Genomic DNA, 14,572 nt, shown 5'->3' on the forward strand with positions numbered 1-14,572 from the left:
TTGCCAGAAACACCCTGCTCAGACTGAGCAAGGAAAGTGGAAAATACAATTCAGTGCCATACTACGCTAAGGAACCACAACTGTGTATCATATAGTTTCTGGTGTGTGAATAGGGGACTGTTCAAACAAATTCATGGCAAAAAAAATGTATAAATTAAACAAAAAAAGCAAAGCAAACAACCCCCCACCCCCACCCCAAAAGGAACAAAATCCTTGAAAAATAATGCATTGAATCTGAAGAAAACAATTGACGACTTAAAAAAACTTTTCTCACTTAAAAGACTAAATTGGCTTTTAGGCCACTGTGAGGTGAGCGGCTTTGCCCCACACAGGCTCCCGGCATGATCTTTTGCCTGACCACACCCAGAAAGAGCCATATGACTATGGACTGAATGGCCTGAGACTGAACCATTACAAGTCAGGCACACCCAAATACAGAGAACACACCTCACCTTAGTCATAGCCGTGAAACCTGGACACAGGGGCTGGAGGGACAGCCCAGCACTTGAGAGCACTGGTTGTCCTTCCAGGGGACACAGTTCAATTCTCAGCACTCACACAGAGGCTCACAACTGCCTGTAACTCCAGATGCAGGGGTTGTGATGCCCTTTTGGCATCCTTGAGTAAAGCATGTGCATGGTGTGCAGACAGACACACAGGCAAAACATCTGTACACACAAAGAAACACAATTAAAAAATTTGAGACAGGTATTTTCCGTACCAGCATTGAAGTAACCAAGGATTGCTGCCGAATCTTGCTCTACAGCTGTCTTCTGAGAGTCAGACTATCTCTATGCAGTTAACCATTTGGAAGTGTGACGCTGTACTGGGTCTATCAGGATCTCAGATACCAGGATATATCCTGCCCTGAACTTGCTGTCTACACTAGTGAAGGGTCTGCATCCCCAAAAGAGCTGACATTATTATGTTACTGTATTGTGCTTTGAACATCACCCACTTTTTTTGAGGATCAATAATATATAAAAAAATCTATTTATATATAAGATATATAGCAAATAAATAAAAACTAAAAGGGAGAAAAAGTTACCTTAACTCATAAATATGCTATCCCCTTCATGAATATTCATCCAAAATTTCTTAAACTCACCTGGCAGTGGTGGAGCATGCTTCTAATCCCAGCACTTGGGAGGCAGAGGCAGGTGGATCTTTGAGTATGAGGCCAGCCTGGCCTACAGACAAAGTTCCGGGATGGCCAGAGCTACTTCTAGAAACCCCGTCTTGAAAAACCCCCCAAAATAAAAAACAACAACAAAAAAATGAAATGAAAACACAGGCAGGTCCACACAATGATTTGTTCACAAATGTCTGTAGTAGCTTTATTCAAAATATTCCCACGCTGGAAATAACCCAAATATCTATCAACAGATACACAGGTTGGCTAATAGTCATATATTACTTATTATAATAAGTATATCATAATAGGAATACTACTCACCAATAAAAAGGAACAAGCTATTGCTCAGTAACAGCACACATGTCAAAACATGTTAAGCTAAAAATAAAACTTCAACACGGAGAGTATATGTCATCTTGATTCAACTTAAATGAAACAACAGAACAGACAAGATTAATCCCCAGGGACAGAGTAGATGAGTGACTACCTGGGGTGTATGTTGAAGGTAGAGGGTGACCCACTGACTGCAGAGGGAGCCAGTGCATGCGCTGGTGAAGGATCTGTTCTGTCTTGACTGGGAGTGATGTTGGCACTGGTACAGAAACGTCATGGCTGAATTGTACAGTTCAGACAGGCTCGTTTAATCCTATGAAAGCAACCAGACAGCCCGAGCAGAAGACGAGAGCCACTGATCCAGTGCCAGCCTTAATAGATAGATGTGCGCTAAGTTTCTACCTGTTTCTTTAGCAGCACGTTAAGGGTCAAATTTTCATCCAATGAATGGCTGAGTAAAATCATAATAGTCCAAGAGACAGCCAGAGAGGATGGAGAGTAAAAAAAGCGGCGAGATAAACTAGCTCCGAGGAAGGGCTGCCAGACGGATGACTAATTTCTGATAGCATCCCATGTCAGGTGTTATCTCTGAGGGATGGGAGGCTCTCCAGGCACTCAAGCACAAGTCTGACCAGGGGGCTGAATCAAATGTGAAGTCTCTTACCAAATTTAAGAAAACCTCATTATAGAAGGCGAATGGTTACAAGTTCATTACAAGGATTTTATAGGCCCAACTTAGGAGGTCACTGTTAAAAAAAAAAAAAAAAAAACGAAATATAATTTTTTTTTAAACTCTATTGTACTTACAACTAATAGAAGCCTTCAATTTGACTTTAGAGATTAGGAAGAAAACATTTTTGTCAGGCTGGGGATGGCTCTGAGGGCCTGACACATGCCATGCACATACCCCACCATTAGGCTACATCCTGGCCCTGAACAATTATCTTCACTGTATCTTCACAAAGCAAATACTTATTAAAACAAGTTTTTATGAATATTTTTCTTCCTATACCAAATCCTAGTAAAATGTGGGTTATATACGTCCTGTCCTTCTTAAGAAGTTTATTCTATTTTAGGGTGAAGGTGGGCTTCTATTTTGTCTCTCAATTTTACTCTAGACTGGTTTATGACACATTTTTAAAAAGAAAGCTACAGCAACAAAAAAAATATTAGCAAATTAAAGCTATTAGAAACAATTCACAGTGGGCAGTGACTTGTTTTCGATTCTAGCTACGTATTTCTGTAACTTATCACAATGTTTTTCACCCTCCAGTATGAAGGGAAAGCAGGCCCCTTCACCGTACTCCTATTGAGGGCCTAGCAGAAGACTGACCATAATCATCATGGAACCCAGAAGACAGGAGACAAGCTTCTCTGTGCTTGATCCTACTGGGCAGTAGTGACTCATCCCCGTGGGAGGGAGAGTACAGGGCACCTGCTCTGACTCACTCCAAGGCTCTTAGGGACTCCTATGGTGAGGCTGCTATTCTTAAACACACACACACACACACACACACACACACACACACACACACACACACACAGCATTTTGATCAGATCCACTCTACCTTTCTGATGCCCAACTTTTCCCAGACCCCTCCTCACCCCTCTCCAATTTTTCTATCTTCTTTTCCTTTATAGGCCAGAGTCCAATCAGAGCAGGCCCTGGCCTGGGAGGAAATCCAATGGTGCAAAAGCAACTCAGAGACTGGACCACTGCCAACAGACTTTGCCCTCCCTTGCAATCATCGACTGTCAGAAGCTCCCAGCTAGAGGTGGGACGCTCTGAGCCCCTTACCCCATCCATCACCCTATCCACGCTGGGATGCTGACTGGTTGCATCATATGCTGGCAGCCACAGCTACAGTGAGTTCACAAGCACCAAGGCCCCTCATGTCCAGAGTCTTGCAGCATCTTCCCTGGCCTCTGCTTTCCTTCCTTGGGGGTTAGGGGTGATGGAGATGTCCTGTTTGGGGTGTGTGTGTGTATGTATGTATGTATGTATGTATGTGTGCCATTTCTTGATGTAGTATCAAACAGTATATCTTACGGATCCGTTTGTATGCACAGTACACTGCTAAGAGCTAGGTGTCAGATTCATCTAACATCCTAGTCAGTCTGTGTCTTAGTGATGCTGATGTGTTCAGAGTCCAGGGTTCTGGTGGGTTGTATATCCAGGAAAAAGGAAGTCTAGATCCTGACATAGAACCTCTTAACTTCTCGTTTCCACTTCCTCAGAGCACTTGATAAAGTCCACTAACAAATGAGAAAGAGGCGGTTGCAGTGACGGACATGCAGCGCAGTGTGACTCTAAGCATCTGGAGTTTTGTGTTATAACATTTAAGTGGATGATAGCAGTCATGATCAACTTTTATTGTTTTTTTTTTGCATAAATAGCCACTAGAATAACTTTATAAAAACATATCTTCTCCCCTGGCAAATATACTTAGCTTACAACATCCACCTTTCTTCATTATTTTCTGCAGAGGCAGTGGGAAGAGAGAAAAGAAATGGAAGATGAGGTTTAAAAGTGTCTCAGGTAGACTTAACTACTTGGCAATTATTCCCTTCATTAAAAAAAAGTCAGCTTCGTAACTGAGAAATACATCAAAAATACAGTGTGTCCACTTTATTAAAGACGATGTCACCTGGGTGCCACTAGTTTATATCTGGAATTATCCAGACTCATGTCTGTAGGGTATTAAACAGTGGTTTTAAATGACACACATCAAGCTGGGCGGTGGTGGTGCACACCTTCGATCACGGCAGGGGTGGGTAGATCTCTGAGTTTGAGGCCAGCCCAGTCTACAGAGTTCCTGAACAGCCAGCGCTACACAGAGAAAGCCTGCCTAAAAAACAAAAAAAACCAAAAAAAAAAAAAACCAAAAAACAAACAAACAAACAAAAAAAAATGACATTCACCAAGATCTTGGGTTAAATAATCTCCTATCTGCACTGAGTTGTGGAAGAGCTGACATTTAAAAAAATTACCATTTATTTATTTATTCATGATTAATATCTGATAATGCCCCAGAGAGTAAGATGCCTATGTATAGGAAGAAAATACTATCTCATTACACCAGCCATTAAGTAAATCATATACATTGCCACTCACGTATCAGCCTGCTTGGACTGATATTCCTATTTGAATGAAGTCCTGCAAGTCCCCAGCACTGCTGCAGAGGCAGCCGCTCCTGGGACAGGGGCATCTTCACGTTAGGGTTTCCTGGCCGGTCTCAGTATTGTTAAGCACAATGGATATTGTTTTCCTTAATGAATATGAGTGGGTTAAGGCAAAAGAACCCTGACCAGTCTCTTCAGTAGCGTATTTTCTACCGTATTTAAAGGTGTTGTCGGGGCTGTACAGGCTGCAGATCAGCTGGCTCGAAAGACACAAGTTGCCCCTGGATCAATTAACCAAGAGATTACGATGCTCCCAGTATCTTCCTGCTGTTTACCGTCAGGACCACTCCTCAGCACGACACTCAAGCAATGCTGACACTCAGATGACACCACTTATCTGCTACGTATCTTGACTGTGTGTAGATTATTTTCTTATTTAAAATAGTTAATAATTGGGGAAATAATCTACTTGTTCTTCGTAAACTCTACATTGCATAATTTGTTGCTTTTACAGCCGTTTTCTGCAAGGCTGCTGGATTCTTTTTCTGTCATGTTCTTCACATAACTATGCGGTCCTTTCCCTTCAAAAGAGGAAGGATGTTTAAATGAGCCTCCAATTCTATCCCACAATGTGAAATACTGTCCATAGTTATAGTCAAAGAACATGTGGTGGTCTGTGTGATGAGCTGACCCGTTAATAAAGGGCCTTAAGATCTGGGGAACCCGGAAATCACCATCATGAATAGAAATTGTCCAGACATTGACCAAGACATATAAACCTAAGTAGACCACCTTGTGCAGTGGAAAGACAAAGGGGTATATATGGTAAGGCAGACTCTGAAGGAAGCCGTCCACAGGGTGAAAAGCATGACTTGCAAACGGCGTGGGAATCTTCCAGATATGATGAGGTTTATGTATGCGCTGAGGAAGAAAGGGATAAGGTTAGACCCATGTGCTTGCTCTGCCTGAGGCAAGGGCAAACTCAGCTTCCACTCCTGGTACAGATACAACTTAACTGGAATTGGCAAAGTCACTCCCTCTTTACCCTCAAGGTTAAAATTGTAAGACAGTCCAGACCCACCAAGAAAAATATAAACAAAATGTGTGTGGGACCTGTGTTGCCTGATGGCTAGAAGACCTTGGACAGTTATACAGGCAAGGGAACCCCTTAGAACCTGGAGTATAATGGTATAATACTGACGTGTGGGACATCGCCCTGTCCTTTCCCCTCTGAATGACTCTCTACCTTGTAGACCAGTCTGTGGTGCAGACCCCTATGAATCCAGTAGATCAACATGTCCGTGAAAAAGAGGAAGGATATCACGCTGATGATGAGATGAATCCAGCCTAAAAGAGACCACACAGAACAAGAGTCAGAGCTGGGCTCCCAGGGCTACTGTTCCCTTTCCACAGGTTCACAAAATGCAGAAGGGGATCCTGAAGCCAGACATTAGCACCTCATTATAAGTTCCTCTCCCTTTGCTACCTACAACTGGTTCCCTTCTCTTCCTCCTCTTTCCCTTCTTCCCCTTCCTCCTCCTCTCTCAACAACTTGAAATGTTCCACCTTTCATTAATTTTGTAATTGTTAATTTAAATTTTTAGCTGCTATGCAAAAGCATAAAAATTGCCCATACACTATTTTTCCTGCCTGTGTTCTGGGTGTCAAGAAGGTGTCTTGAGGTGTAACTTCAGAATGGTACAGAAGTCACTGCAAGACTGCTTTTAAGAAAACTAAAATCTAAAAGCTCTAAGTGTAAGGGTCAATTTCTAAATTCTAGAACTACTGCATCTCATATACTCTATGGCAGTATGAAACAATTACAGATATGAAACAATGGGCACATTTATTAAAACCATCAGAATGCAAAGTGCATGTGCAGTATTGCATTTCTGCAATGTAATCAAGGAAATGGCCGGTCCAGACAGAAGGGAGGACATGACAGACAGGGAGAAGAACACATGGACTGGCGATTTTCAGTAACTCTCACATACTACTGGACTTCTTTTCCAGCAGTTTGAATAACCATAGGGAATAAATACAAGGCCCCATTCCTAACTGGTATCCCCATGAGCACACAATGTATCCAGAACTGACTTTAGAAATGAAAGAGGAGTTAAGGAAGTGCAGGTGTGTGGCGAGACGTGCGGGGAAGAAAGCAGGATGGTCAAACAACTGGACAGTTTCAAAGAAAAGAGAAAAAGGCAGGTTTGGCGCCTGCCTTAAAGAAAGCAGCCATATGGAGGCAGACTCAACACATTTAAGGCCAGCCTGGGCTACCTAACAAGACTCTGTCAAGACAGAAGGAAGAAAATGAAAAGGAAGGGCAGCGTGGGGAGGGAAGGAAGAAAAGAGGGAAAGATAGGAAGGGGGAGGAAGAAGGGAGGAAGGTAGGCAGGCTGGCAGATCCTCAGAAACAGCAGCTGAAGCAACAACAACAACAACAAAGCCAGACGTGCTACCATGGATTTGGAATCTCAGCACTGGTGAGGTAGAAACAGCCAACCAGAGACTCTGTCCAGACTTGGCCAGGTGGTACAGCCCTTAATCCCAGACCTTGGGGAGGTAGAGGCGAGTGGATCTCTGAGTGTTTGGGGCCAGCCGGCTTCTTCTTAATTGAGTTCCAGGCCAGCCAGGGCTACATCTCACCACAACCAAACCAAACCAAACCAAACAAAAAAACAGAAGGTGGAGAGTAATCCTGAAGACGACATTTGAAGGAGCATGGCGTCCTGCTATCGCTCACCATGTGGAAAGTCTCCTATGTCATCGTAGAGCTTGCTGTAACCCCTCAGCTCCAGCAGGAACAATGACACCGTGGGAATGCTGATCCATGGCAAAGACTTGACAGTGAACACGATCTCTCGAGAGACCTGATTCTGAAGACCAAAGTGCCAATTATTTAAAAGTCACACACAAAAAAAATCTGTTCAACAAAACTGTCATAAAGTTGACTCAAGGGGGTGGATTTTTAAATGTTCGGTCTGTTCTTGGGATCTGGCTCACGTTGGGCAAGAACTCTACCGATGAACTATGTTCCCACCCTTCAATTCTTTCTCTTTTCCTCAGATGTGTGTGTGTGTGTGTGTGTGTGTGTGTGTGTGTGTGTGTGTGTGTGTGTAGACAGGAGCACATGAGTGCTCTGTCTGCAGAGGCCAGAAGATCGCAGGAAGCTGGCATTTCAGGCAGCTGTGAGATGTCAACATGGGTGCTATGGCCCAAACCTGGGTCCTCTGTGGGTTCTAACTACTAAGCTCACTTTTCAGGTCCACCAAATTCTCTTTTATACTAAAAGGCTGACTTCCAAAACTTCTCCCTTGAAGATGTGGAAGCACGGGAAAGTAGAAGGAATACCAATCAAAATACCATGATGCCACTCAACAGCAGCAAGTACCTTCACTTGTGAATTTTTTTCTCTTCTTCGCCAAATCTCTAAGCTGAGTTTCTGTTTATGGGACAATCTATAAATGAACTTCTCTCCCAAGCTCCCTTCAGCATAGGGACTGTCTCACAAATACCAGAAACAGTCACAGAGAATGGTTCCAACCTGATTAAATGGAACAAGTCTCAACTGCTGGACTTCGATCCCTGGCTCAGCCACAGGAAAAACACACACGATAAAAACATGTGCAAAGCCTTTCAGCTTGCAAAGGCCAGAGAGTCAAATATTCACATGAGCAAAATAATGACAAGCATACTCATCAGGATAGGAAAGTAATTCTCATCTATGTACTGGGTGAAATAAGATTCCAGGCTACCAGAAAACAACGAGATCCCCTTAGTTGTTAAACTGCAAGAAGGAAAGAAGTGATTAACCCTTATAAAAATAGCCAGCCCCTTCAGGGGCTTGATTTCAAAAATTTTATTTTCATGTTCCTCAAAGATTCACAAAGATAACATTAGTTTTATGGTAATAGAAGCTGGAAAAAAAATCTCTTACCTTTAAAAACTGTGGATGTTTCATTAATGAATGATCATAGACAAAATAATAGCTGAGGGTTGCACAGACGAAATAGAGGATGTAGGCACCCAGGTTTGTGACAATCAGGAGACTAATAGTTTGTCGGATAATGTTGTCCTCGGGCCACGTGGCTGGATATACATACGGCGTGAAGAAGTAGTAATCGGCGGCACTGAGAACTAGGTCCATCGCAGCCCCTGCAAGACAAAGGGCTGGCAATTCACTCCTCGCCTCTCTCCAGCATTTCTGCAAAGCCGTGTCCACAGTTCCCAGACTAAGAATCACCTTACATAGTACAGGTGTGACCACCGGCCTCTCCAGGCGCCATCTTTGGCAGCAGAGAGAGTATCAGTAGATCATCGAGTCTGACCTCTTGCCATTTTAAATGCAGTTGCAATGAGACACTGATCCCATGGCAGGGTCAAGGTTCCCAAATGACGTCACGACACATTGCGAGATGCCTTGGAATGGATTTCCTCTCCGTTTATCATCCTAAGTTTTGGCTTAAGCACTAGTTCTCAGCACAGATGCCTTCGGTGATTTTCCCATGAAGGCTCACATTACAGCTACCTATTCTATCATACTAGCCTGTGGCACACTCGCTTGATGACTTTCCGGCAGCGTCTCAATCATGCCACCAGAAGCCACATGATCAATGTTGAGCATCTCAAGAGCAGCCTCCCTGAGTTACTCATAGTCTGGTGAGGTTAAGTATCAATGTCTTTTCAGTGTTAGAAAAACCCTTCCGTTAGGCTGGGGAAGATGGCTTAGTCACCCAAGTGTTTGCCTTGCAAATCCGAGGACCTGAGTTCGGATCCCCAGAACGCAGGTAAAGAGCAGGGCATGGTGGCCTGTGTCTAAATAATCCCACTGATGGCCAGATCGGAAGGAGAGACAGAAGGACCCTGGAACTCCTGGTCAGCTAACTCAGCTGACCTAGGAGAGCTTTAAGCCAATGAAAGACACTATGTCACATGTAAGATGAAAGGCATTCAGGGACAATAACAATAATGAAGTTGTCCTCTGACCCTTTTGCACGCGGACACAGACACACACAGACACACAGACACAGACACACACACACACACACACACACACACACACACACACACACACACACGGAAAAAAAAATCTTCCAATTATTGGCTGGCTTATCCCTGTCTGCTCACATGATAAACATTTCCTTTGAAGATTTATTTTTATTCTATGTGTGTATGTTTGTCTGACTGGTGCTCACGTGAGTATGGGTGCCTGAAGGGGATAGTAGAATATACTGACTTTTCTAAGATGCCTGAGGAGAGCAACTGGAGCTGGACTCGGGTCCCCTCCAAGTGTCTGTAACTGCGGAGCTGTCTCTCTGGCCCTACCAAACATTTCTTTCCGCTCAGCTACCAGCACCATTCTGTGCAGGAAGTCATTTTGAGAATCAATCTTTATGGAGAAACCATCCTAGGAAATTAAGATTGCCAGGCCTCTGTTAACTATGCAGGCACCATATAAATGCTTGCTTTTCTAAGCACAACGAACGCTGCTTGGTAAGAAAGGGCTGTCTTGTAGTTATAGTGGAGCAAAAGAAAATGCTGTAAACATCCTTTTAAGCATGAAGTTAAGGAGAAGAAGATGCAAAAGACTTGTCTGGGCATAAGGAGAGCTCCCAAGGACCTGCAAGATTTCTAGATATTTTCTACTGTTTCACTTCCTTTCAAACCCCTCCCTTCTTAATGCAGTTATTAGCGTGCATCGACCTAATTAACATTTACACGCTTTAACAGTTCAGCATTCACGCTATTGGGTTTCAGGATTAACACAGCCTCTGGTGATACCTATTTACTTTTTTATTGTCAAGCCCACTTTATCAAACAGGGCTAGTGTTTCACTTTTCTCTCCTGGGCCATATTTTGGTAGTCACTTCCAGTCAAACACCAACCATTTGTCTTGCCAATCCATAAGTCATGTACGGTGTTAGCTCCTAGGCTCTGTGAGTAGGGTGTCTCAGAGGCCTAGGACATAGCAGCAGCAACCTCAATACTGTCCTGTGCAGTAGTGACAGCAGCTCTATCCTCGCTGCCACCCACAGGCTCGCTTCAGACACTTCCGAGCCTTTTCATATTGGAAGTTCAATCAAAAGTTAACAAAACAAAACACCTCCAGAAGGCATGGGCAGGCATACCTGGTATGTGACTTGAGAAACAATGGTGGCGTCAGGCACTTGGCGTCAGGATCGATCATCAGATGACAGGGAGGGATGAACCTGAACCTATGGGAGTTAAAAATACAACAACTGTTTGGATCTCAGGGCTTCCAGGCTTTGACACAGTGACTGCTCCTTCATTAAGTAAACTTCTACAGGCATGGTGCTTTCAAGAAGAAGCTGTGTGTGGTAACCCGGCACAGGCTGTTCAACTGATCTCCACAGGTACCGAACTGCTTGGTGAAGCCTCAAACAATGGAGGAAAGTACTGATTTCACCACAACCCCTGGAGTATCTTCAACTCGATAGGAACGAAAAGATACGTTGGTGCATACTGACTCCATATTTACCGCAAGTGACACCGAGCACAACTTCATCTATTTGTAACACGTTACACTTTTCCTGTGAATACTCTGTGTCTCCTACCCCTGCCCTTCCCCCTCCAGCTCGTTACTCTGGCCACTCCCTCTCTGTAGCTTCCTGAGTGGTAGAAACCATAGGTTTGCAGCATCAACCCCAGCTAGGAGCTGTCTGCTAAGGAGCTTAGCCCTTTGCTTAGGGAATGAGCCACAAGTGTTCTCTCTCATTTCATCCTGAAAAAAAAAATTAATTTACATTAAACGTCAGGTGCTCATTTCTCCATCACAAGTGCCACTCGTAATTCAAAAAAAAAAAAAAAAAAAGCCAATTTAACTGGTATCAAGTGCTATACAATGATAAACACCCACATGGTCACATAATTTTGTATGTAATTTTAAGGGTTCAACCTCTTAAAGCCAAAGAGAGCCCGTGGACTCTAAGTTAATTAGATATTATTGCTTGAAACTGAAGTTTACATTAAATATTATATTGCCATTGCAGAAAACACAATTTTTAAAAAAAAAAAAAAAAAACCATGGTTATCCATTAATTGGGTCAGTAATATTGGGTCAGTAATATTGGGTCAATATCCATTAATTGGGTCAGTAATATTCCTTTGGCCTAGTATGTCCAAAGACTTGGTTCCTTCCCCAGCATCCGATAAATAAGCAAATAAGTATATAAATATACTATTATACTTAAATGACTTAAAACTATCATATTTTCCTTAACTAAAAAAAGGCACAACAGCTAGCATTTATATATTTAAAACAAAACCACTACCTATTATTTTTGGCCCCTCCACCCCCTATGGCTATGTGACCTGGAACTTGATTATCCTGCTTCAGTCTCCTGAGCTCCTGGATACTACGCAGTACCTCTCATCCGGCCTTTACACATTTGGAGGGGTAGTGGAGAGGTCCTCCCATCTAATTCTCCCAAGTCTATAAAGTATGTACGCGTATAATCTTAATTCACAGGACCGTGAAGGCGCAGTAACTTACAGTTGATGCCCTGTAAAACCCAGTGCCTGTTCTACACAGCATTACCTCCCTCGAGTCACACAGACGGATAGGGTATTCTGAGTTCTCCACATTCATTATATTACACGATGAACGCAAAAAGAGAGAGAGAGAGCAGGGCTCAGAAGGCAAGCACTTTCACACAACAAGGGATGAAAATGCAAACCCAGCTAAGACACAAAGTGTTCGCCAAGTAACTTTCGCCGCCGCCGAGGCCATGTTTCCACTGGTACCACCTTTCCATTTACTCGGCAGTAAAGCAGGGATGCCAGTGTGAGCGACTTCTTAATGATGCTTAAAGTGCATACTGCCGCTTATAGTATTCAAAAAGGAAGGGAGTGCCGGCTCACCACCCCTCCCTAGGTCGCGGTAGGACACTGGTTCACAACCTGGTCCCTTCTCCGGGAGAAGCCCAAAGTACCAGCGTTTCCCACCTCACCCTGGATGTGGGGTCCACAGCAGGCAGGCAACCTCTAGCACTGGCAGAGACCCAGCTCTCCAGGACCAGTATCTTTCCCCACCTTCACATAGCCTTGTTCCCCATCGCAGGCCCCAGGGCCCAAGGTGTCTGCTAGGCCACCACCCCCCTATGCCACCTGCGCTTTTTTTTTTTTTTTTTTTAATAGCAGAGACAGCCACACAGGTACGGAGGATGCCCTACCAGCGCCGGGCACCTGGGGATCCCTCGCGATCGCCTGCAGGTCCTCCCACTCACCCCTGCCCAGCTGCCAGCGCACCGAACCTACCTGCCAGGCCCAGCGGCTCTGTAAGCCTCTGCTACACCGCCAGCGGAGTACAGGAGCCGGAGAGCCCTAGACGCCACCCGCTTACCAGAGCCCCGCCCACGTGCAGGCAGCCCACCAATCAGCGGCCGGCGCCATAAGCTGATGTGACGGCGGATCGCGCGACCCGGACCCGCGCGGTCGCCGCGGTCACGTGGTCCCCGCGTACGAGACCCGCCCCCGCCCCGCCCCCCTCCGCCCCCCTCCCCCCTCCCCAGGCGCTTCTTGGTGCTGCTGCGGGGCGAAGCCTGCTTTCCCTTCGCACTTTCTTCCCGCCCAGAAAGTTCACTAGAATTGTACAAAGGATCCGGGATGAGTGCAAACTGACAGCCTAAAGGAAGATTAATGACACGTCCTTTGACTTAATGACAGAGTCACTTGTCCCTTTCCTGTGACTCAAACATCCATCAATCCGCAATTATTTTTAACTTCCCTGCAAGTCCTCTTATGCAGCATTAAACTATGCAAATTGAAAGCTATATGTAGCAGAGTAAATTTAAAAAGCAATTATAAACGGCGATTTAAAAAAAAAGAAAGAAAGAACAAGAGGTTATGATCTGGCCCAACTGGTTTACATAGGCAAAGATAAGGGGGAAAAAAAAACAAACGAATTTAAAGATCAGATTGGCTAATAATGACTCTGGAATCTAGACAGTGACACAGTCTATAAGATACAAGAGCTTCCTGAGGTGAACAGTAGATATGAGAGGTATTGGCCAAAATGAACCTAAAAAAAGAAAAGCTCAAAAGATGAATGCTTCAAAGTTGCATTCAGAGAGGATTTACCTGTCTGTTGTCTGTGTCTGGTAACAGGGCCCTACTGATTGATTTGTTTTGTTTTTTGTTTTCGTTAGAAGGAGCAGGACATCTCAAAAGCCAGTTTGATTAAGTGCTATATTGAGCATGAGAGACTATTCTGGCCAGGCCTGATCTCCTGAGAGATCAGATCTCCAGAGAGAGCTCTGAGGCAAGAGCCTAGTCTAAAATAATGACTATAAATTTCACTTAACATGTGTGTTGGCCAGGGTACTCTGGAGGAGCAGAGCTGATATAGGAGCAGTTTCTATATACCTGGAAGGTTCCTGAAGAGTCCCTGGCCCTTAGTCAACAAGGGAGGTTTGGAAATACTAGGCTGTGTTTCAGCAAAGGCAGCGGCAGCGGCGGCAGCAGCAGCAGCAAGCTCAGAAGCAAGGGCAGATGGAAGGTCAAGAAAGCTGAAGGGAAATGACGCTCCCTCTGCTGTGCTGTGCCCCAGACCTATCACGGGAACCGCTGCACTTCAGGTAGCTTCTTTGATATCAATTGAGATGACATTGAGGCTTTCCATTCAGTCATTGCTGCTTTGTGGCAAGTTGTCATCAGAACCAGCCACCGCACTAAGATAAAGCAAACCCGTGCAAAACTAAACAGGAATGTGTGTGAGCTCCAGAGGTGAGCTTGGGTGCGAGAGCTGAGGCTTTGCCTTGTTGCAGGGGATCTGGTCATCAACTTCCCCCTGGGGCTTCCACTGTCCCATCTTGGACATGGGCATCATCTGGGCAATGACTAGAAATGTAGATGTGGGTATTAGGTTTCAGTCTCAAAGGAGAAGCAACCTCCACTCTGATTCCTTCTATAAGCAAGTTGTTCCCCCATAGCCAGAAGCCTGCCCTCTGTTTATAAGAT

At 44.5% G+C, this 14,572-nt stretch overlaps 1 protein-coding gene across 2 annotated transcripts; it reads right to left on the reverse strand.

Moving 5' to 3' along the window:
* Positions 1 to 3,820: 3,820 nt before the first annotated feature.
* Positions 3,821 to 13,009, reverse strand: Sc5d (sterol-C5-desaturase). Of its 2 annotated transcripts, XM_076924794.1 has the most exons (6): positions 12,872 to 13,009; positions 10,723 to 10,809; positions 8,532 to 8,749; positions 7,338 to 7,470; positions 5,838 to 5,938; positions 3,821 to 5,512 (listed from the first exon to the last, which is right to left on the reverse strand). In XM_076924794.1, the coding sequence occupies exons 3-6, from the start codon at positions 8,739 to 8,741 to the stop codon at positions 5,057 to 5,059; spliced, it is 900 nt and encodes a 299-aa protein (XP_076780909.1). In that variant the 5' UTR covers positions 8,742 to 8,749; positions 10,723 to 10,809; positions 12,872 to 13,009; the 3' UTR covers positions 3,821 to 5,056. The 2 variants fall into 2 exon arrangements, with proteins under 2 accessions (XP_076780909.1, XP_076780910.1); XM_076924795.1 differs by lacking the exons at positions 10,723 to 10,809; positions 12,872 to 13,009 and adding an exon at positions 8,843 to 8,978.
* Positions 13,010 to 14,572: the final 1,563 nt, after the last annotated feature.

The sequence above is a fragment of the Arvicanthis niloticus genome, chromosome 26 (assembly GCF_011762505.2).
Source record: "Arvicanthis niloticus isolate mArvNil1 chromosome 26, mArvNil1.pat.X, whole genome shotgun sequence".
Taxonomy (NCBI): Eukaryota; Metazoa; Chordata; class Mammalia; order Rodentia; family Muridae; genus Arvicanthis; species Arvicanthis niloticus.